General features: G+C 41.6%; 1 protein-coding gene across 1 annotated transcript in view; it reads left to right on the top strand.

The window, feature by feature from the left end:
• The window catches only part of KIF26A (kinesin family member 26A), a 95,511-nt gene extending 73,925 nt beyond the window's left edge, over positions 1-21,586 (top strand). Inside the window, exons 8-17 of the mRNA XM_057365686.1 lie at positions 5,331-5,540; positions 7,488-7,581; positions 8,072-8,334; positions 8,585-8,768; positions 9,062-9,221; positions 10,825-10,987; positions 11,539-14,908; positions 18,365-18,555; positions 19,443-19,593; positions 20,110-21,586. Of these exons, the coding sequence (XP_057221669.1) occupies positions 5,331-5,540; positions 7,488-7,581; positions 8,072-8,334; positions 8,585-8,768; positions 9,062-9,221; positions 10,825-10,987; positions 11,539-14,908; positions 18,365-18,555; positions 19,443-19,593; positions 20,110-20,285 (4,962 nt within the window). The 3' untranslated portion in view covers positions 20,286-21,586. The remainder of the gene's footprint in view (positions 1-5,330; positions 5,541-7,487; positions 7,582-8,071; positions 8,335-8,584; positions 8,769-9,061; positions 9,222-10,824; positions 10,988-11,538; positions 14,909-18,364; positions 18,556-19,442; positions 19,594-20,109) is intronic.
• The last annotated feature ends 1,921 nt before the right edge of the window (positions 21,587-23,507 follow it).

Here is a 23,507-nt window from a genome sequence, read left to right as displayed (position 1 = left end):
ACATGACAATGGGACAGAATGCCTCTCCTTGTGACCCTTTGGTGTGAAATAGGGTAGCCAGTATCTAAGGGGAAGGAGGGGCTGCAAGGGCAGGAAGGGCTGGTACGAGCCAGGAGTTACATCCCTCAGTTTCTGAAATTTTAGTGTTTTGGGTGAAAATTGTAAAGGCACATCTAGATTTGATTTTCATAAAAGTTAAAGATCTCAAGATCCAGAGTTTTGTCTGAGAATTCCAACTGTTTACTGATATTTGAATGGAGCTGTGATTCTCTTGCGATCTCATCAGATATTTCTAAAACTTCATGGGTTTTGGCTCTGGAGTCTTCCACATAACCTTGTCCTCCACACAGGGGACATTCTCCACCCTCCCCCCCNACATGCATGTTTACATTTTAAAGCAAAATGTGGCTGCACTATTTTTAGAGAATTTAGACACCTCCCCCACCCCCCCCCTTTTTTTTTTTTTTTTTTTTTTTTTTTTTTTTTTTTTTTTTTTTTTTTAAATGTGCACTTTTGATGTGTTGTCTCCTTAAAATTTCTTACGTTTGCATAAAAGTGGTATGATTGTTTTTAAGCTTTAGCATCCATTCCTTAGGTTTGCCCTTGCATTGCTGGAACAGTTGAACTCTAGTGGCAGTTTTCTTTTGTTGCCTTTCTGTGCCCTGACTTCCACTGTAGGCTGACAGACAGATACATTTTAAAAAAATTTAAAAATTCCTCGAATGCTCTGAAGCTCTCTCTCACACTTGCCAGTGAAGGCTAAAGTTACACATTTTGTWGTGCTGCCTCTGACCTTATGCCACCCATTTCTAGAGCTTTTCCAAATTAGGTGCTTGTTTACATTTTTAAATTCTTTATCCTGTAATGAAATATTCAAGATGTATTTGCAGTCTTATTTTCTCAAGCACTTTTGATTTTAATAGGATTTCCTTCAGCAATTCTGCTGATCTCTTGATTTGTGCASAAACACAAATTTGGAAAAGTTCAGTAATGCAGTGTGAATCCCCAATATACAAACCCCACCAGATTAGAGTCAGAGAATTAATGAGATACTTCAGTTGTTTCCATGATTTAGGCTGTCTTCAGGCACTGAGAAAAATGTTAATAATGYGCAAATATGTTTCTTTTATTGCAGAAATTGAACTCAAGTACAAACCTAGCCTCTTTTTCTATCAACATCCTCATTAAAATAGAGCCTCTCTCTAGTATTCAGTGTCTGCATGAATGTCTGTGTACAAAGTCTTGTATCCTTCATAATTATAAACTTCCACTTGTAATTCTTTTTTACTTTGCATTGTTCTCTGCATGGAAGAAGAAACAACAAAAGAGGGAAAAAAGTAATAATAATACCAACTTTCAGCAAAAAGGGTCAGTCCCATCAAAGGATGGATGTTTGTCTTAGCTCTCCTTAAGGAATGTGAAAGTGGCGGGGTGCCCCGAGCCTGTGATGACTCTTCTAAAATCACCAAATTTGTATTGCCTTTCCTTTTTTTTGTGTTTTCTCTCTCTCCCCTCACCCCCAGTSCTTTTAGCTCTCTTCACTTTCTGCCCCCCTCCAACCTGTTATTTTTCCTTTAGATCTGTCTTATTCTTCCAATTTCTTTATTCATTCTCCACTGAATTCCTTTCTTTGCATTTTTTTGTACAAACGTTAGCTGTAACTGGTACCACTGCAACTGGAATTGACCCCGGAAATCTGGACTTGTTGTCAAATAGTTGCTCACAAAAGGTGTGATCCTGAGTGGGCCTGAAATTAATTGTGCTTAATTCTAATAATTCATTAACACGAGGAAATGAAAGCATGAGAATGCAGTTATTGCTGACTTGCTCCTRAGTTATGGGCCAAAGTTACTTTCAGATTTACAGGCCCTGGGTTATGCTGAATCTTCTCCTTCCTGAAAGCCCTTGTTTCTGGATGATTTCCTGCACCACATATTGYTGTCTCTACAGGTGAGCATGCCTTTTGTATGAGAGCTAGATGAAGAGACCCAGGAGAGACTGGAGTTAAATTGATCCTTAAGGCAAGAGCCGTGCTGGCTCTGTCGTACTTACACTATACTGTTTTCCTGCAGTATTAACTCCAGAAGAATACTGGGATGAACTTCGGAGCTGGGAATATAAACCTGTCACTTAGGATTGGTCCTCAACCACAGGCATGCAGGAAGTGTGAGAAGAATAAACAGTATTGCACCAAACCTTTCCTTTGTAYACACAGAAGCATGTGCATGCACCTGGGATCTGCCTGCTCCTGGTTTTTGCTCTCGTGAAGGGATATGTTTGAGTAGTCTCTGTGCTTGATGGTGCTTTCATGAGCATTTCTGCTTTATTTCTGATTGGAATCAGTCTGGCTCAGCATCRTGAATGAGTGTGGCACATTTTAACTCTACCATTACCGACAGATATCACAGATACATTTAGTAGGCGGGGAAACCAGCACTACTACCAGAAATAGTGTTTTTCTACTCTACAAATCAGCTTTTATACACAAATGACTAAAAGAGGAACTCCCTCAAGCTGCTTTTCTCTCCGCCCTCCCATTTGTCTTGAAAACTCACTTCCACTGAAAAAGTGAAGATGACCCTTGAGACCCGTTAAGTTTGGGATATGATCCATTATGGGAAGCTATTTTAGTGTCTTTCTGATTCAGGGAGGTGGTCTYACAAGGCTAATTTGTCACACAAGGATTTTCTGTGGGTGAAGCCGTCATTGTGTTTAGGRGGAGCGATGCTCTGATGGAGGTAACTTGCTGTTTAGGTCAGGAACAAACCAATTTTCCTCTTATCCAAGCTCTGGCTGCTATAATCTAATAATGGGTGGAAGAGAACAGAAAGGACTGTTTAGATAAGTGCTTTGAAAACAGCATATATTTAAAAATTCATTTTAATCAAGTGACCCTGAAGTGGGCATTTATACTTACATATATTTATATATTTAGGGTTTGTTCCTTTCTTTTTTTTTTTGCCCTGGGGGAGGTTGTTTTTTTATGAGCACCTTGGTAGCATGTCAAGGTTGAGCTAGCAGGCTAATACACAAAGCTGGCTTCATGCAGCTTTTATGGGGAAACAGCCTTGAGTGTGTCACCTCTGATGCACTTTGCTTTTGAGGCAGCTGTTTCATTTATTCTAAGGAATGCTTGTTTTCTGGGGCTGTATTTTCATATTTATATTACTGTGAAAGGCAAAGAAAAAGAAATGTTGAATCAGGGGACTGCTTGAGTCAATAGGTGGAAGAATTTGCTGGTGGAGCCTCMTGCAGTGTTTATGGGCAGGGTTGGTTGTTTCTTAATCTCTTTGTGTGGAAAAAAATGTTGGGGAAAAGCTTTTAGAGCTGCTTTGTGGAAAATATGTCCTGTGATGGTGCTTGAGGAATTGTGTAGGGCTGCCTGTGTGCAGCTTAGCCCCCACAGAGACGAGGAGRTGGAAGAATGGAACAGTTGAGAACTTAAATGAAATGTCTGGATTCCCTGCCCTCCCCAGCTGATCAGGGCAGGGACAGTTCAGTGTGGTGCTTCCTGCTGCTCCTACATCTRCTGTGGATCATCCTGGCTTGGGCACTGCATTTCACTGCACACATTGGGTGCAGATATGTCTGCTGTCACCTTTTCATCTTGTCTGGTATGAGGGGCAGTCCCTGAGGGTGGCTCAGCCTGCTCTGGTCTCTGCTTGTTGCTGCATTTCACATGCTGTGCTTTGCTGAAGTAGGTTTTCAGCTTTGGTTCTTCCTTTGCCAGTATTTCTCTGGATACAGAAGTGACAGGGAAGTGCTGACGGCAAAGCCTGTTTTTTTGGTAAAGACACAAAGAATGTGTCCATGGAACAAGTGCACACCATTTTAATGACAGAATATTCTCAAAACCAAGTAAGTAGGARTCAAATTGTTCTGGCAGATTTAAGGTTACATTTAGCAAAAAACTTACTGGAATGGAGAATTWTTCTTTATCAGAGACAAGTGCTTTTGAACCCAGATTCCACATGCAGCAYCCAGCTCAGGGCTAAAAGTGGGCCTGACTCATAGAACCATAGAATTGTYTAGATTGGAAAGGATCTTCAGGGTCAAGTCCAGCTGTTAACTCAGCACTACTTAAGCCCACCACTAAACCATGTGCTTTAACAGGAGTGAGTGTTTCATGGTTCAGTAGCTGTGTTGCAGAAGATGAAGGTGCTGATGGGTGCTGTGGACAGTGTAAATTGTTCCAGCTGGGGTCTGTCACAGCCATGGATGCTCTTCAGCCTTCTGGTTAACTCTGGTGGTGTGATACTTGTCTGGTAGTTGGATAAGGAGATTATCCCGTTGTGCAGCTTGTTACTGAAATATTTCATACACCATGGAAAAAGAAATTCAGACTGAACATTGCTTTTCTCTGAAGTTTGATCTGCTGGGCAGTTCAGAGTTGAAGTTGCACCTGTAATAGTAATTTACTTCAGTGCAAGGTGTATAAAACATGCTGGTTCTGACATGGGAGCATTTCATGAGGATAMATGGATGTAAGTGGGTGTGAGGCAGTATTTCACAGGTTTTTAAAGAAAGAATATGATTTCCAGGAAGCTTAAAAGAAGCAGGTGTGCAGCTGTTGCTGAATTTTCCTGAGACCCAGTGACTTGGCTCCCATAAGCTGCTTTGGAAATCACAGCTAACATGTCAGAGTTTTCTAAAGATCTTGTCTTAAAAATCTGCGTGTAGAATATCGTAATTTGTAGTGCTGGAATAGAAATGTACCTTGTGAATGGTTTCTTTTCAAGCTTTTTGACCTTTTAGTGGTTTGTGGTTTGGGTTTTTTTCCTTCCTTTTTTTCCCTCCATTAAATCGGCAACTAACCACTGAAGAGCCYAGCAATGACAGCATAAAGGCAACTGCCTGTCACAGTTGTAAGAGAAACACCTTTTTATTAGAATAATATGAATGAGAAATTGAAAGTTTCTAGATTTATTTCAAATGCAGTAGCTGTCTGAGCCTTGTGTTACTCAGACTGGGTTTCAAAGCATCCTTTTGGTCACATTGAGTCCTTGAAAGGCAGGAGATGAGAATTTTCTTTTCTTTGGCGTTGTGTTACACCTACAGTGGATCATATTTGCAGATCAGACATTTATAAACTGAATTGGTAAAGCTGGAACAATGTCGACTGAAGAGACAAAGTGCACCTTTAAAACCTAATTAGTTCAGTGAAGACCCSAGGCTGGAAAATCTGGCTCTGTTTTTGTCCCACGGTTGTTTTGACACACCTAAACATTACAAACACTTCATGGGAAGGGGAATGAGTTTGGGAGGAACGCTTCACACGTGTTTGTCTGTAGCTGGGAACTCAAGTTGTTCTTTCTTTTGAATTCTTGCAGGTGAAAGTGATGGTAAGGATTTGTTCCTCTCAAGGAGCACATGAAACATCTGAATCCATGTCCTTCCTAAAGGTAGACCCACGAAAAAAGCAAATCACATTTTATGATCCAGCAGCGAGTGGGCCTTCCAATGCAGGTCACAGAAGAGGTGTTGTTGCTGTCCCAAAGATGTTTGCCTTTGATGCAGTTTTCCCCCAGGATGCTTCACAGGTACTGGAGTCACTCACATAAACCTCCTGAGTCTTCTCATGGCTGAAGAGTTCCATCTGTTTCTGGGGAATTTTATTTGAATAAGTTACCTTAATGCCTGGAAAAAACATGGTAATTAATAGACAAGTGGGTAAATTCCTACATCATCTGTTTAGCCGAGATGAAAATTAAGGAATAGTAGCTGGGGAGATGGATTTCCTGACTCAATTACCTTCTTCCATATTCTCCTGGTAAAGACACACAGCCAGTTTGAAATCCAGTTTTCCATCCAGCTAGGTTTTAACCTATTTGATGTTACTGGAATAAAATCCTTTCCCATAGCTTTCAATGGGAAATAAAWGTGTGCTTAATGTTAAACTCAATGYTGTTAGGAGMAAAGATAAAGCTAACTCCTTAKGATTGTTGTACAGGAATAGGGAGCTTTTATATTCTCTTCACCTTTCCCAGTTTGTTTATACTGTGGTTTTGACTGAATGTTTTATGTTGATAGTTGTGCTGATGGTGGTGCATGTCTTTCTGAAAAAGGGATCATTTATTCAGTAGTATCCCCAGACCTGAAATCTGCTACACAAACAGGATGGTTGGGCTTTAAGAGGATGGGGATCTGCAGTATATTCCATGAGGTTGTATTGATGCACATCTCATAATTGCTTCTGTGAAACATCTTTGGTTCAGCAAATAAAATCCTAGAACAGCTTTAAAAAGAAGAACTAATTCATCAGCATTTGAAGAGCTACACCAAGTCTGAACTGCTGAAAAAAGTTAGGGTGAAAAATGCACCACAAAGCAAACAAGATGAAAATAGTTTATTAATGTTGAGAAAATACAACATACTCTAGTTCATAATCCCCTCCTCAGCTATTTTCCTTGGGTTTTGTTTAATGTTTTGGGTCCCAGGCTATAGACAGGAAAATATCTATTAAGTCTTAGTTCGAGCCAAGCACTAAAGATGGAGAATAACTTACAAGTATCAGTGCCTAAAGCAAAGGTAGCAACATCCAAAAGTAGTTTTTAGGATCCTGTGTAAGTTCAGACAGGGTCTTTGTGCAGAAGTATGCAACAGTGATCTCAGCATTGGTTCAGAGCTGGAAGTGAGGTGTTACCTCTGCTGTCAATCCTGCTGCAAAGGTGGCTGGTCACGGCCTGCTTGTCTGCACATTTTGGCACCAGTCCTTCAGGCTGTTGACCCCTGGTTTGGGATGGCTTTTCAGTTCCTCATAGAGGGCCTGTTGGGTGGCCTGCTGTGTGTTTTTGGGTGATGTTGGCCAGTGCAGCCCCTTCTGTGCAGCGTCRTTGCTGCGGGCAAGCTTGCTGCCATGCACCTGCAAACAGAGCCTTATCATTTCTCTSTAGTTACATATTTACAGCAGCCCCTTCCCTTTCCCCCAGTTGCTGTACTTAATAGATCATCTTATTGTGTGTTTGAAACCTTCCCTGACGTGGATAAACTGGTTTTAGCACAATCAGGTATTTCAGCAAGTTCTCTTTATTGATGATGATGTTTCCACTGGAAGAGGAAAATGTGATTCTGTGAAATCTTATTCAGGGATCTTAATGCATTTTCTCCACTATGGATGTCTTTTTAATTCCTGTGAGSACTCCTGAGCAGCTTAATTTCAGTAGAGTTGTGACTATTACTGAACAGCCTTGGCTAAGCTATTATATCAGCAGGAAGCCTGGTTGGATAGCATTCAGTTTGCTACATTAGTCATRGAATCAATATTCCAAGAGAATAGGTTTAATAGAATTGAAAACTATTTTAGGCTGTAGTAGCATATTTTATTATTTTTTAAGATAGCAYAGTTGCTGAAATAATAGGGCTGATGCCATAAAAATGGGGAGAATATTGCACCTCAAAAATATTGAGTCATTCATTTCATTAGAAGAAYAGTAAAAACCACAGCATTATATGCTCTTTCACTTATTTGTCTCCAATTTTTCTTTCAGGCTGAGGTATGCTCTGGAACAGTAGCAGAAGTAATCCAGTCTGTTGTGAATGGTGCAGATGGTTGCATATTTTGCTTTGGTCATGTCAAGCTTGGTGAGCTCCCAAATTCGTTACAGTTAATTACTATGTCAGTCTGGTAATTACATGCTGTCAGCTCCTGGAACAATAAACCTGGAGTATATGAATAGATTAGAATTTCTTTTTAATTAGCTTTGCAAACTTATCACAGTTTATTTCTACACTGTGGTTGTAAGTTTTAATTTGAAAAGGTAAAATGTAGCATCAGATTAGCTTATTCAAGAGCAAGTTTATGTAGCTGCATTGTGATGAAAATCAAAAGATCAGAGATGTTTTTAACATTAATTTTCTGTGGGTCTGGCATATAAAACCTGCAAGCCTAATTGAAAAAATAGTAATGGATAGTTAATCACATACTTCGAATTTTTGCATCTGTTCTTTYCCTTATCTGTGCAGCACATGGCATTACATGTAATGTACAGTGGTGAKATCAGGTGGCAATATGAAGACACACTGTCTTGTACAAGAAAGGTAAATTGTGTTTATGTCTGTCTTTTCATTCTAGGAAAATCTTTTACCATGATTGGGAAAGATAACTCCACACAAAGCCTTGGTATCATCCCCTGTGCAATTTCTTGGCTCTTCAAATTAATCAATGAACGTAAAGAAAAAACTGGAACTCGTTTCTCTATTAGAGTATCTGCTGTAGAGATCAGTGGCAAAGATGAAAACCTTAAGGATTTGTTAGCTGAAGTAGCCACTGGCAGCCTTCAGGATGGTCAGTCTCCTGGGGTTTATCTGAGAGAAGATCCAATATGTGGAACCCAGGTATAATGAATATCACAACATGGATTTTTCTGAGCCTGACTTTCTTCTACTTTTTATTTCCTTTTATCTGACAACAATTATGACAACTTTTAAGCCAGTAGAAAAAAATTATTGCTTTTAATTTATAAGCCTTTCTCCCATGGTGTACATATTTGTTTCTTTTAGTGCCCTRGAGATTTAGCCAGTTCAGCAAAAAATAATAAAAAGAATGCCCCTGTGCTAATTAGTMATTTTCTTGTTTATATTCAAGCTTCAAAACCAAAGTGAGCTAAGGGCCCCGACAGCAGAGAAAGCTGCCTTTTTCCTTGATGCTGCAATTGCTGCCAGAAGCACCAGCAAGCCTGAATGTGAGGAGGAAGATAGGAGGAATTCACACATGCTCTTTACTCTTCACATATACCAATATCGCATGGAGAAGAGTGGCAAAGGAGGAAGTATGAATGTTCTTACCATGTTATTTATTTTTAAATGATGTGATCTTGCATTAGTTGTAATAATAATTTGCAATTAACTTAAAAAGAAAAAATGAACTCTCAAGCCAGTTGAGTCACCTTTAACTTTTGTAGCTGTGACTAATATCTGGTTTCCTTACAATTAAATATTAATTTGGTCATTATCCCATGCTGTATTCATGATTTTCCTCATTTGAATGCCTTTTGAATACCAGGTTTGGCTTGAGTCCATGCAAGAACGTGATGTACAACTGTTTTTCCCCTTTTTGTTTCAGTGTCTGGAGGACGCAGTCGTTTGCATCTCATTGATCTGGGGAGCTGTGAAAAAGTGCTGAGCAAGAACCGAGATGGTGGAGGCTCTCTGTGTCTGTCTCTCTCTGCCCTGGGCAATGTAATTTTGGCCTTAATTAAYGGTGCTAAGCATGTGCCATATAAGTAAGTGAATTGTTGTTGGCATTATCTTAAGTTTGTGGCCAGTGTTACCTGAGAAATGGATTGCATCAACAATTTACTGTTCACCTAAGATGAAGTTAAAGGAAATTCTGTCAGAGAGGGTCTGTCTTCTTTTAAGGTCACTTCTACTGATGCATATGTTCATATTAAATTACACACAGGTTTATAAATGTTCAAGTAACATGAAATTCTTAGCTATGTGGCCAAAAATGTTATACATGTTGGTATATACTGAAGCTGGGTGAAGTGTGCAGGAGGGTTTGATTGCTGAAAAAAGTGAGGGAAAAATGCCTGTTTTCTTTCCTTCTTTCTCTTCTTTGTTTCCTGGATTTGGAATTTAGGCTGATCTCAGCCAGCTGGACATTAGTGAATAATTCAACCCAAGTTTCATAGGATGTTGTTTTCTTTTTGCAAATAGAAAAATTGTATTGAAATTTCAGAGAATATTTGAGTGTTGATCAAGTGTGTTTATCAAAGGCTGTTATTTCTGTATGTCTTTTTGGATGATACATCTTTCCAATTAAAAAAAAAAAAAAGACCACCATGTTGCACCTTAGTTTAGCAGAAGAGAATGCTTAGATGTGTYCCTTTGTGGAGTATCTGTGACAATAATTTTGTGTCAAACACACCTGTGGGGAGCCCAGCTGAAAGACAACAGCCACATTGTAAGCACCCTTACCAGAACTTRGCCCTCGGTCCTTAAATTTAATTGCTGCTTGTCTTAACAACAGCACAAAGTTGTAATGCATTATCAATCATGTCATTGCACATATTTATCTAGTGATGCGTCTCAAACAGGTATTTTTTTCTTTCTGTATCAGGCAGAGAGATATTTTCCTCAGGCTAGTTGCTAGGTTTGTGTATGGAGGATGGATGGGTTAGCACAGGTTGGACCAGCTCGGGGTAGGGCTGTAGGAAGCAGGAAGTAGGAAGCAGCCTCCAGGGAGCCATTGGGAAAGATGTCTTGGAGACCACTGAAAGACAARATGTCACTTACCTTGTCAGCTTTACTGTCCACAGTGGAGGATTACATCACCAGGAAAGCCTCCGGAGACAAGTTCTGCTTCCCTTTTGCTCTGTCAGAGCAGACCACAGGTGGCAGAATGAAAAGTAGATTAGTTGAGGTGACATGTCTGGTATTGAACATTGTTATATCTGTTCAGAGATTTCTTAGCATTTGTGTTGACTTCTTTTATTTCTTATTATCAAAAGTGTTTGCATAGAGCTCAGAGTGCAATTCCCCAGGTACTAAGTCTGTTCAGCTAAAAATACAGCACTCTGATCTTTTTTGTGTAGTATGACCTAAACCTGAGATTACTAGTTATCAGTCAATTGGTTTAAAATTTTCTAACCAACCATATGACTTACAATAGTGTAAGTGCACAGGCAGATAAATTAAAATACTGGTATCTTTATATGTGTGCATTTAGAGACATTTTAAGTGTGGTCAATAACAGCAGCATATTTCTTATCTTCATGCACCATACATGCACGAGAGTGTAAGCACAGCTTGTGGTGTAAAATTCTGCAAAAAAAGGGTGATGATTTCTTTAAATAATCCYGGTGTTCTCATYTRTTTGCACAGGGACAACAAGTTGACAATGCTGTTGAGGGAATCACTTGGGAACATCAACTGCAGGACTACTATGATTGCGCACATTTCTGACTCCCCAGCCAATTATGCAGAGACTCTCACCACTGTTCAGCTCGCATCACGAATCCACCGCATGAGAAAGAAGAAATCCAAGGTTGGTTCACAAAGAAGCAGAAAYTAATTCATTTGGAAATGAGTTTTTCTAACCTCTCGGTAGGGGAACATGGGATTTCTCGGTGGTAGGAAGTAATACAGAATGCATAAAAGCTCAGGAGAGGAACTGACAAATGACTTGGCACTGAGCCATCATCAGTGCCCCCAATCCTTAATCCTGAAATACCCTTCTTTTTGTTTCAAACACGTATTCTTTCTTTGCTTACATGTGGAACTATCTCAAAAGCTTCTATCTATACTAATTAAAAATCAATAGAGGAGGAACAGAAAACTACTGAGGAGAAAGACAATGCATAATATTTAATGGAAATTATCTGAAAGGGTGTGATTGTTATATTACTAATACAGTAAAATCTATGTAGCATGTTATTTTAATTTACCCTCCCCTCTAATATTTTCCCACTATATGTACTTGTGGTAGTATACACAAAGCACAGAGTATATTGCAAGCCTGATCTTTTAATCAATTATTGTACATGTATRTACTTATTTATCAATTGATATTAATAACTTTTCCCTTGTCATTTTCAGTATGCATCCAGCTCGTCTGGAGGAGAGAGTTCATGTGAAGAAGGACACGTCCGGAGACCACCCCATTTGCGACCATTCCACCCACGAACTGTTGCCCTTGACCCAGACCTTCCTGTCCTGAATATATCCAGTGATCCTGATTATTCCTCCAGCAGTGAACAGTCTTGTGATACTGTCATCTATGTTGGTCCCAATGGTGCAGCTTTGTCCGACAGGGAATTGACAGATAATGAAGGTCCRCCAGAGTTTGTTCCCATTATCCCATCCCTAAATAAGAAGAGAAATAAAGACAATTCTGCTCTTGGTAGAAGTTCTGACAAGGACCATTTTAAATGCAACACTTTTGCTGAACTGCAGGAAAGGTTAGAGTGCATTGATGGAAGTGAGGAACCTGTGAAATTTGCTTGTGGAGAAATCTCTGGGCCAAATTGTACTCCTGTTCCTGGAAGTACAGAAAATGCACAGTCTAGGTTGATAAAGGAAAAAATATCCTCTCCTTCTGGAGGATTTAAGAAACCGATTCTACAAGAAACTGCTTCTCCCAAAAAAGGACATAACCTTCCTTTACAGGCTGTTGCACCAAGGGGTGGCAATGGCAACTGTCAAGAAAATAGCACACCTCACTTGAAAGCAGAGCTTTCTAAGCTGCAGAGCAGAGCTGACAGCAAAATAATAGACTCTCTCCTGGAGGGGGAGAGAGAGACAATCAGTGACTCCCTGCAGACTTCAAGGTGTAGCCCTCTGAGGAATCCAGAGCAGAATAAGGCCACAGCCGAATGTGTCACTAAGGAAAAGTCCTTGTATGTGAAGAGACCCTTGCCAAGCCCAGCACCTCCCCCTCCACAGCAGAGAGAACACTCCCCAAGCTCCAAAGCTGAGAATTCGGAGCTGGACAATGGCAATGCAGTTCGGACTCCTCCTGTGGGAATGAGCAAACAGATGGGAAACAAACCTGAGCAAAGCCCTGCAGGAAGCACATTCTTGGTTGGTAGCAACACCCAGAGTCAGTCAGGTGCGATCGAGGTGCACAGCTTCAGGTCAGCATTCCGAGGGAAATGTTTTGATCGGGATATACTGACCACCACTGTGACTTTGCAGCAGCCTGTTGAGCTGAATGGAGAGGATGAGCTTGTTTTCACAGTGGTGGAAGAGCTATCTATTAGTGGAATTATGGATAATGGGAGACCTTCCAGTATCATTAGCTTTAACAGTGACTGCTCCCTTCAGGCGCTTGCGTCGGGTTCGAGGCCGGTCAGTATTATCAGCAGCATAAATGATGAGTTTGATGCTTATACCTCACAGGAGACTTCTACTGGTGTAAATATTGATATTGTTGTGCCCTTTGCTAAGGATCCCTTTACCAGCAGCAGACGTTCTTCCATCAGTTCCTGGCTTAGTGAAGTCAGCATTTGTACAATTGAAAGTGATGGAGCCCAGTCTAGTGACAGTTTCGTCGCACAGTCATCTTACAACTGTAACAAGTCCGAGGAACCCTTCAACTTGGACTCATCCCATTTTTGTGTCCCCYTGAAAAGCGCTCTGAATGACAGTGGATTTTGCTTCTCTGAACTGGACACTGAGAGCTTGAGTTCGAGCAAGCTTTCCTCAAGCATCAGCAAAAGCCCTCAAACCTCTGAAACTACCAAAGCATCTCAGATAAAAAGTGCTTTTTGTGTCACTGATCAGCCAGTAAAAATTAAATTTAGTAATTCTCGCGATGCGCCTGTGATAGAAACTATACATTCTAGTCTTCCTAGGAAAACAAAAACTACCTCTTCWGCAATCCACAATAATACTGTCCTCAGCTATAAAGAGCTGCAGAATCCACATGGTATATTTGAAGATCCTTGGCTGTTACGCACCGATTATCAGTTGGAAGCAAAACCTGCAGACTCGCTGCTGTCTCCAAAACCTCACACATTTGGTACTGAGAAGCAGCCAGAAAAAGCTGCCCAGTGTTTTGGCACAGCGTCCAGGCCAACGAAGTCGCAGACTATGCTYGCCTGTTCACAGAGGGTTGTGGATGGTTGTGAAATGTCCTGCAAATCCTCCAGTGGAGCTGCAAAGAAGTCAGAAGTTGTGATGAAGATGCCACAGCTGAAGAGAGGAGCCACCACACTGGGAGTGACGCCAGTGTCACACGCTAACAGTACTTTGCCAGAGTCYGTGACCCGAGGGAATTTGGATGCGCCCTTGGCCACCGGCAGCTTGAAATCCTCACTGGGAAAGAAGAACACACCACAGAAATCAACCATGTTGCCCAGACCAGGTGGGCCAACACCTCCAACACCTCCTGTACGTAAATCGAGCCTGGAGCAGAAACCTGTTGGTCTGGGTAATGGTGGGGGGAAAGCCTCTGGCCTGGACTTCGCCAGAGCTGTCACTCCAAAGGCTGAAGACGAAGCAGATTTGCGGCTGAAAGCTGGGTCTTACTTTAGTGAAAGCGCCAGCTGCAAAATGAACCTGAAAGGGGACCACTCTTTGCCCAAGATGACGTCCAGCTTAAAGGTAAAGGCGTCGAAGAGTGAAACCGTGCACCGATACGGGAGCCACATGTCCCTGGAGAGGTGTGACAGCCTGACCTCAGTGGGATCCAAAGCGAGCGTGACGCGGGACAGTGGGAGCCGGGCAGGGCGCTCTGTCCCCAGGCTGGGGGTGCCCCCTGTGGCTTCCAGTGTGGGTTTGCCACTGCCCTTCGCTGCCCCTGCAGCCAGTAAAAACAGCCAGGCAAAACCCACAGCTAACCAGAAGGTGCAGGCCAATGGGAATAAAAACCGGGGCCTSTCTGCCAGTGGCTCCAAGTCTCTCAGCTCCTCGGTGAAGTCCCTGGCACAGCCGGCCGGGAAGGGCTCTGGCATGGCCGCKGGCGGGAAGGCAGCGCCCCGTTCCGTGCAGCCTGTGGGCGGCAAACCGGGCCGCGGGACCATCATGGGCACCAAGCAGGCCATGAGGGCAGCCAACAGCCGCGTCAACGAGCTGGTGTCGGGCGGCTCTGCCAAGGCGGGGCACTTCCGAGGCTCCACCGACTCCGACAGCGGCAACGACAGCGGCATCAACCTCAGCGACGAGAAATCGCARATGCCGGCGCTGCCGTCTCCGTACAGCAAGATAACGGCGCCGCGGCGGCCACAGCGCTACAGCAGCGGCCACGGCAGCGACAACAGCAGCGTCCTGAGCGGCGAGCTGCCGCCGGCCATGGGGAGGACGGCTCTGTTCTACCACAGCGGGGGCAGCAGTGGCTACGAGAGCATGATTCGGGACAGCGAGGCCACCGGCAGCGCCTCCTCGGCGCACGACTCCATGAGCGAGAGCGGGATGTCTTCGCCAGGTCGGATGAGGAGCCTTAAATCCCCCAAGAAACGGTCAACAGGTAAGAAATGGAGGGCCAGGTGTTCAGGTGTCTGCTGGTGCTCTGCTGCATCCCTGAGGATGGAGGTGTTTGTGGCATCTCTGACAGGAAGGAGAGGAGGCTTGCAGGGAGCTCAGAGCACGGAGGCGGCTGACGGCGTGTGCTTGTGTGTGCATGTGTATTGCTGTGACAGCAGCTACTTGTCATTTATTTTACTTCAAAGCTGCAGGTGTGACACAGGTGCTGTGGTGGAGAGGGCAGGAGAGGTGTGGGGCGCCCYGGGGTGCCGGCAGCCACCTGCTGCCTCTTCCCTCGCAGGGARCCTGCAAGCAGATGCGGGACATTCCTTCCTCCCTCAGCAGGGCCAGCACCAGGGTGGCCCAAACAGGAGAGTGTTATGGGTGGGCTGGGAAAAGTGAGGTGCTGGGTGAGTGCTGATGGAGTTTTGTGAGGATCGAGTGAGTGATTCTGGAAGACTGGTGAGAGCAGGGCAGCGAGGAGAGGAGGAGCTTTACTGCTAGGTGTCTGTGAGGGAATGCCAGAGAGACCGGCTGGGGCTGTATGTAGTTTGGAAACAAAGGAATAGGCCTGCAGGGGAGAAGAGTGTTCCTGAATTAATGAGGATTGCTAAATGTGTATTAGATTACCCAAAGGTAAAGCTTAGGGGCAGAGCAGTAGGGTGTGCGCTTAAGATGCAGTGACTCCTAAGTTAATGCCACCAGCTAATCGCTAAATTACTGTATTGCACTGTAATAGTATTTATATTAAGTATACTGCAATAGTATTTATATTAAGAAGTTTTAGGATGTATGTGTGGATACTGTAARCAGTAGGAAACTGGCTGGGAGAGTTGCTTGGAAGAGGCAACTGGCTCGCTGACCMTGCCAAGCAAAGGTGGGCGTGTGGGAGCCAGGGCCCCTTTCCTTCTCTCTGGTGCCTTTCCTTACTGCTTTCGCAGGTGGTGCTCATCTAAGTGCAGCTGCAGTCAGGTGTGTTTGTAGCCAAGTTCAGATTGGTGTTACAGTGCTCATTTCCTCAGTCCTAGGTTGAGATCCTGTGCTGTCCTAAAGAACCCATGGCAATGGATGCCGTGTAGCTGATGACCAGCAGCCTCCTTCAGCAGCCTCGGCATGCTGACTGGTGAAAATGAGTAGGAACCATTATCAACAATGCACTGCATCTGAACTTCTGGTTGGAAAGTGGCAATTATTGCTATCCCTGTAGATACCCATGATGCTCAGTTCTGGCCGTAAAACCAAATGAGTGAGGCTGATCTCATAGTGCTTTCTGGTCAAGGCAGCCGAGTTGCTTCGGCAAGTGATAAATCATTTTGGAAACTTAGTGCAACATTTGCTGCACTTCTCTTTCCGTAGCATATCAGCCTCTTAAACCTTGCCTACAAATCAATATTAACAGCTGTATAAGTTGCACACATATTGAGAAGGCATTACCCACTGATGGATTTGTATTTGTTTTTGCCCCAGGAAATGCTTATAAGGTCTTTAAAAATGACAAACTATTTCTTTTTCCAGTTGTAATTGCTTTGTATCAGTAAATTATRTATTACTTTTTTTTGGAGTGCTATAGACTTTGAGAAAATAATGTGTTTTATGCATGAAATGCGGTTTACCAGGAAGTGCATCATATATTTCTTACGAGAAATGTTTGGTTCAGACCTGTTATTGTTCTAAAATGATTTTAATCTTGCACATTATTAGATATTCTTGGAGTAGCTTATGTTKCACCAGACTATGTTGGAGTCATGCACTCTCTGGATTTAAGGACAGATCCTGCCCCCATGTATATCACTGTAAAGCTGTTACGTTATCCTTTAACTTCATTCTTGGGGAAATGATGCTGACCCTGGGTTGTGCAGTAGAAGGAGATGAAGTTTTCCTGCTTATTGCACATGTTTGACCACATCTGTTTGGTGTCCTCCTCAGGGGGAACTGTCACCAAAGCAGTTACAAGATGATGGTTACAGAGTGTGACTACAGGACTTCTGACAGGACTGTAGGGGTGTTTCAGGCTAAATGGATTGGGGTTGTGAGAACGGTGTTGTAGAAGTAGGAACAAGTCTTCCCCTTGTGGAAACATTCCCATTTGTTCTTGTTATTAGAAAACAGAAAAGATGCTATTAAGAATGAAGGATGTTTCTCTCAAGAATATGTAAAGCTGGTAACTTTTTGGGTAYCAGTGAGGTGTGTTGCTTTAGTGGTGCCTGCTGCAATTTTGTCTTCATTTCATATTGAACTTCGTGACAGCGCTTATCTGACAGCCTTAACTTGCACTCACCTCTCCTGTAGGGGTTTCGGCCCAGAAGTTATTTTGGCAGCATTATCCTTTGAGCAGAGCTGCCTTGACTGTTTGATGTGCTCGTTTTTGTAAGAGCATAAGAAACAAGGCTCATTACTTCTGAGTTAGGTTTTAGTGAGAGGAGGCAATTAAGCACTTAATTTATTGTCACCAGTGACCTAAAGCCAGCTGATACTGCTACCATGTGTCATTTCAGCTTGTTTCTGGTGGCCTTCAGCCCTCCTCTTCCTAGGGATTGGACTGCAGCCTTGTTAATGTTGCCAGGGCAGCTCTATGCCTGTACTCATCCTTTACACGGGTAGTGTAAAGGTCAGCCTTTTAGAGACTGGAAAGAGGCTTAATAATTAAAAAAAAACCAAACAACAAAACACCAAAAAACCTGGACACCAGAGTGCTATCTCTCACAATTAAAAATATCAGCATTTTTGAAGGATATAAATCAGTGTCTGCTTCATGAAACTTGAGCCTACCAGATGCATCACGGAGTATGATTTTCTTGGTAAATTCAAGATGATGAGTYTTGTCATATGCTGAGCTTCTGGGTGCTGGTGCAAAGGGGTGATATGTCTCAACATTAGAGGTGGCTCAAGTTGCAGCTTGGTTGATGTCTTCTGAATGCCTCTCAATCCCACAAAGTCACTCAAAACTGCTGCTGTTTAGCACCCTAAAATAACAGTAATAAATCTGGAGGGAGCTGGGCTTTGCATAGAGACAGTGCAGTGAGAGGGATCTTAGATAGCCTTGCTTGGCCTTAACTGGGGGAGCAGATGATTTTGAGATAAGTCTGCCATTATCAGTAATGGTTTGAAATTATTCACTATCTCATTGTCTTTGCAAGGCAATGAATACCGTTGTAGTCCACCAAAGGAAAATCAGTCCAGGCAGAATATTTTTGCAAGGAGAGAATAAAGAGCTGATGTGCAGACATCTGCTTTGGGAGAGGAACTGCTGTTGCTCCCATCTGTGAACCAAGTGAAACCTACTTTGTCAAGGCAGTAACTCAATTAGCAGCCTGAGGGTATTCTACTAAAAAGAAAAGATCAAGAAAAGCATTTCTTCCTAAGTATGCTGAGAACCTGGATCTTTCTTTAATTCACTGCAGTATGTTCTGCAGTGTGTTAGTCTCTTAGAGCCTGAGGAATGTTTGTTTTTGTATTTTAGGTCTCCAGCGTCGTCGACTGATTCCTGCTCCCTTGCCAGATGCTGCCTCCTTAGGAAGAAAGCCCAGTGTCACCGGCCAATGGGTTGATCTACCACCTTTGCCAGGCACTTTGAAAGAGCCATTTGAAATTAAAGTTTATGAGATTGATGATGTGGAACGATTACAGCGACACAGACAAGAGGAAACTGAGGTCAGTGCATATTTTACAACTGTAGACAACTTAAATTACAATATACAGACAAAGTCCTTGCTTGAATGCCAGAATGGTGTTCAGGAAATTGATTGCAATTAAAGTACTATAATTATTAATTTTWCAATTCATATGTTGGGGTATCCTTAACACAGAAAATGAAAATGATTACTGTCTAAAATTAATTGTGTCTAACATGACTGATGATGTAAATGGAAGTTACCAGTGAATACATTATGAGAAGACTTCATAATCCTAGCCTGGCTGATGAAACCTTACAGCCTCCCTCAACGACAGGGTCATTAACTCTTTATGTAAGTGACAGGATTCTATTAAAATCAGGGATAGACTGAGATTAACTTACTTGTAATTGGAAGACACTTCAGCTAATTCTGTTTTGGAGACCAGGATTCTATGTTCTACTGATGCCTTTTTCCCATTTCTTTTGTAATAGCCTTTCCAGGATGTTGAGAAGGTAGGAATACTTTTAAGAAAATAAGAATTCATGTGTTTTAGCATTAACTGTAACTCTGACATTATTGTTAGGCTGTGTTTATCATTTTCACTACTGGAAAAAAATTATCTACAAACAGTAGTAGTTTCAGAATRCGATTGCTAATTCAGAGAAGTGCAACAAATACTCAAGTGATGTAACTTGTGATTCCTCTAGATTAGAGGAATTAATGAGATTAGAGTCCATTATTGTAAATTTCAAATAAAAAAAAGCCCCCCAAAAAGCCACCAAAMACCCACCAACCCCACAGCCAAATAAAACAACCCACTTGCTAGCTCTTACAAGTAGTGAGCTGGGAGCAGTTTGTGTCAGACTGTTATGGCCCAGCTCACATCAGGGAAATTCATGGAATGGTCTTTCTGTGTCTTAAAAGGGTCTGATGTATTTCCATACMAAGCTGAAGATACTGGAGAGGCGCCAGCAGCGAATCAGAGAAATAAAGGCAAAGCATGAATTTTTGAAGGAAGAGTTGGAAGAGACAAAGTGCAGGTTGATGATGGATCCAAATAAGTGGAAAGAAGATTGTAAGTATTTTGCAAAAACAGCATTATGATCACATCCAACAGATTTTTGGCACATCAGCAATCCCACTGAAAAACTTAATTCACTTGCAAAGATATTTTTCTGAATTGAGTCCTAAAATATTCTATGACTCAATCTGTGTTTCTGTAATATGTGATTTGAACAAAAAACCCRCCCAGACCAACTAGAAGAGAACATCAAAATGGTGCAGACACATACTATGATGCTTGTTAATATTAAAGATACACTCTTTTATTATTATTATTCATTCCAAAGAAGGAAAAAAAATTGTTTTCCTATCCATATTATAGCTGGGAAATTGAGCATGAGATTTGTTCACAGACTGAGCATTGTGTGTAACTGGAGCCTCAAGGTAGAGTTTTGCATCTGGTGAGCAAAGKGGAAAAAAAGTCTTAGCTCAAGAGAAATTAAAATTTACTGTATTGGCTCGTTTGTGATAGAATAATGTTTTGCAGTGAACTGTTTCTCTTACTCAGTACTTTTTTTTTTTCTGGCAGTTGAAGTGGATCCTGATCTCGATAAGGAGTCTCAGGAGTACCTGGAGGCACTGGAACAAGTGACAGAAGAACTGGAGCAGTGTGTTAATCTGTGCAAGTCACATATCATGATAGTGACGTGTTTCGATATYGGAATAACTGATGTGCAAGATGGAGTGAGGGAAGTGGAGGTTTGAAGAGAGGTTTTTCAAGGGACTGAAGGAAGTGAAGCTGGGTCGTCTGACATGGAGAAGTAAAGGGATAAAGTAGCTGGGAAGTGAAGGAGGAAAGATGAAAAAGCAACAATGAATGTTGTAAGAGAAAGAAACAGCTGAGGAATGGGAATGTTCATAAATCATTTGGTGCCTCAATGTGACCTGAGCTGTACAAAGATAAAAGTAGGATCAAGTGTTGCTTCTACCAGAAGGAAGAGAAGAAATATAGTACAAACCATGATGTTAATTAACAAACAAACAAACAAACATGAAATGGAAGTGCCTTTAAAGTTCATTTGATTTTCATTTTTGTATTTGGTGCTAGAATTAAAGCCAGCAAACCTAAGCAGACCACAAAATGTATTCCTACGAGATATTTTATACTGTATAGTGTATTTATGACTATATGTAAAAAACAAACAACATTGTAGCAAAAGCAATAAGTAAATTATGTTTTCATACCTGAACTTGCCTTCTTGTTTCATAGAAAAGCTGTTTTATGTAGCAGAATTAAAATTGTATTATAATTGTTTTCTTGGTTAGGGTTCAAGATATTTTTATGAACATTTATCTATTGAAAAGGAGTATTATGACATTTTGAGATGATTGTTTTACCTTCAGGTTTTGTATTATTACTTTTTCAGATCAAAATAAATGTTTGTTTTCCATTTTATATATACATATATAGATATATATATTAACTGCTTACTTACTTCCTTGGTTACTAACCTCACTTTTCACAGACCTGGTCTTTTTTGGAGTCGTAAATTTAATGTGAGGAAGTCTACAAAGGACACTATGGTTTGTTTTGGTTTTCTTTTTTCCTCTCTGACTGCAGGAACTGAGAATTAAGTTTATTACCAAAACCATAAAACAAGCAAAAAAAAAAAAGGAGCAAAAAGTTTTTGTAAATGTTAAGTTAGGTCCATATTTTTATATAGTTTTGACTATAAATATAGCATTTGCATTTTGAACTTTTAAGACAAATAGTATATCTTTTTACAGTTTTTCTAAGGAAGGCAAACCCTCAGGATCAAGTTTATACATGCTGCATGAGATTTGTGCTTTTTTGAAGGAAGCCACTTAAGTGTGGAAATTATTGATAAATTGTTGCCAAACAGATACTTTTGAAAAGGTTTAATAGTGTATGTAATACCACATTTCATAACGAATCATATTTTCTAATCATCTTCCTTTTTATGGTTTTTTCAAATCCTTTGTATAAATATGTATTATAACAGCTTGCTTCAGTTTTTATCTGTGAATAAAAGATACATCTATTGTTACGARTGCTTTTGGCTGTGTTTGTGATTTTAATGTACAGAAGGGGGAGGGTGGCCTATGCTGCACTGTGTTAAATGTCACATTGCATTGTCTCTGTGCCCAAGAGGTGTATGACTGGGAACAGAAATCTGACATTAGTCATCATAAACCAATCAGGAAAGAGAGGAAGAACACCAAAGAGTGAAATAAATAGCAGTGATAATGCTTCTATTCTCTTAGCACTTTATAGTTTACAGAACAAAGACCTGCGGCTCACATACTTGTTTTCCCTGATGAGAAAAAGCAATTAAAAATGGGTCTGAAACCACAAGAAACYGAGGAAGTGCAATCAAGCCCTGGGCCCCATAGGTCCATCATGGCAAACAGCTACATTGATTTCTCTGTGACACTGCCGTGTTTGCTCCCTGGCTGGACAGCTGTGCCTGGTCCTCAGCTCCTGGTGCTGCCTGGAGTCTCCCCAGGAAAAAAGCTTGTGCTYCTGATGACACCATCTCTGGTGTTCTCCAGCCATTTGGCTAAAAGGCCAAAATAGTGTGAAGTTTTCCCCTCCCTCTTTTTCTCTCATRAGGTAGTCCTAGCAGCATGGCATCCATGCACTGAGTTTTCTTATCCTCGGGAGGGACCTTTGAGGTGGGGTAAATTCCTTCCTCCTCATTGTGCTGATGGAGAAATGGGAGAGCCAGAGCAAGAGTTTGATGCTTAAAGAGCTTTGTGACTTTGCATGGTTTACTAAGGATGCTCTTCTCTATCCCTCAGATTTATCCCTGGAAAAGGGTGCCCTATGTTTGTTTAGTGACATTTGGCACTCTCTCGGTTGTGTGCAAGGGAATATGGCATCTAGAATTTCTAGAGGATCTTCTTGCTGGTACCCTTGAATATCAGCTATATTTACTAACTTGTAAATTCCGGCTAAATTTACTTTCTGTGTGGAGAAAGTCACAGTTCCTCCAAAGATAGAATCAAAACCATGTAGTGATTCAATACACTGTGGGTTTTTTCAGAGCAAGGATCAGATAAATAAATACAACCAAAATGTTAAAAAGGAGCAGCATGCTGAGGAACAAGTATTTATTAGCAAAAGAGGAAACSTGCACAAACATGAGGGCAAAAGGAGAATGTATTCATGAGGAGCTCTGTGCTTGGTGTTGGTTTCTGCACTGCCAGTGCACTGTCCTCTGGAGATGCACATCTTAAAATGTGCTGTGGCAGGATCAGTTGACCTGTGGTATTTCTGAGCTCTGGGCAAAAACCCTTTTTCAAGGCAGCCTCTAATGCCATCTGGAATGGACCTGAGGGGTCAGGCCTATTTCAGGAGGAGATGAAGTATGGACTGGRACAGAAATCAAGTGAGAAAGCAGGACTCTCAGCTGGTGACTAGGGACTCGAGAAAGTGAGGAGGAGCTTGTGTTCTGGACATGACCTCCAAGCTTTCGCCTTTTCCCATCCAATAATTGTAGTTCAATATGTAAAACTACTCCTGGGAGATGGGATTTCAGCTGGGGACATTGTTGCATTGCTACAAGTCTTTGGAATTGCACTTTGTATAATCGTGGATTCACCATAGATAAATAAGATGCTCTGTAGACAAAAACTTGTTTAATGTATGTGTAAACCCTTTTCCCCTACAGTGCTTCTGGTCTAACCACTTCCAGCTCAGGCAATTCTAGGACACTGTAACTGCAGTATTGAAACATCAGTACTAAAAGAGAATGCAACAGAAATAAAAGATTATTTGTTCTTTTCTCAGCATGCAGAAGATGCTTCATTTATTTCTATTTCAAGGTACCCATGTATTTTCTTTCTAGTTATTAAACCATGTTTTCCAGTCACTTGCATTTTATTTTTAAAGTTATGCACAGAACATAACTCCACAGGCAGCTGTTCTATAGTGTGGTTATAAGCAGGCTTTAAGAAAAAATG

The sequence above is a fragment of the Malurus melanocephalus genome, unplaced genomic scaffold, assembly GCF_030028575.1.
Source record: "Malurus melanocephalus ecotype Western Australia unplaced genomic scaffold, MMel_1.1 scaffold_57, whole genome shotgun sequence".
NCBI classification, from domain to species: Eukaryota; Metazoa; Chordata; class Aves; order Passeriformes; family Maluridae; genus Malurus; species Malurus melanocephalus.
The sequence above is the reverse complement of the archived record's forward strand: the minus strand, read 5'-3'. Positions and strand labels throughout refer to the sequence as shown.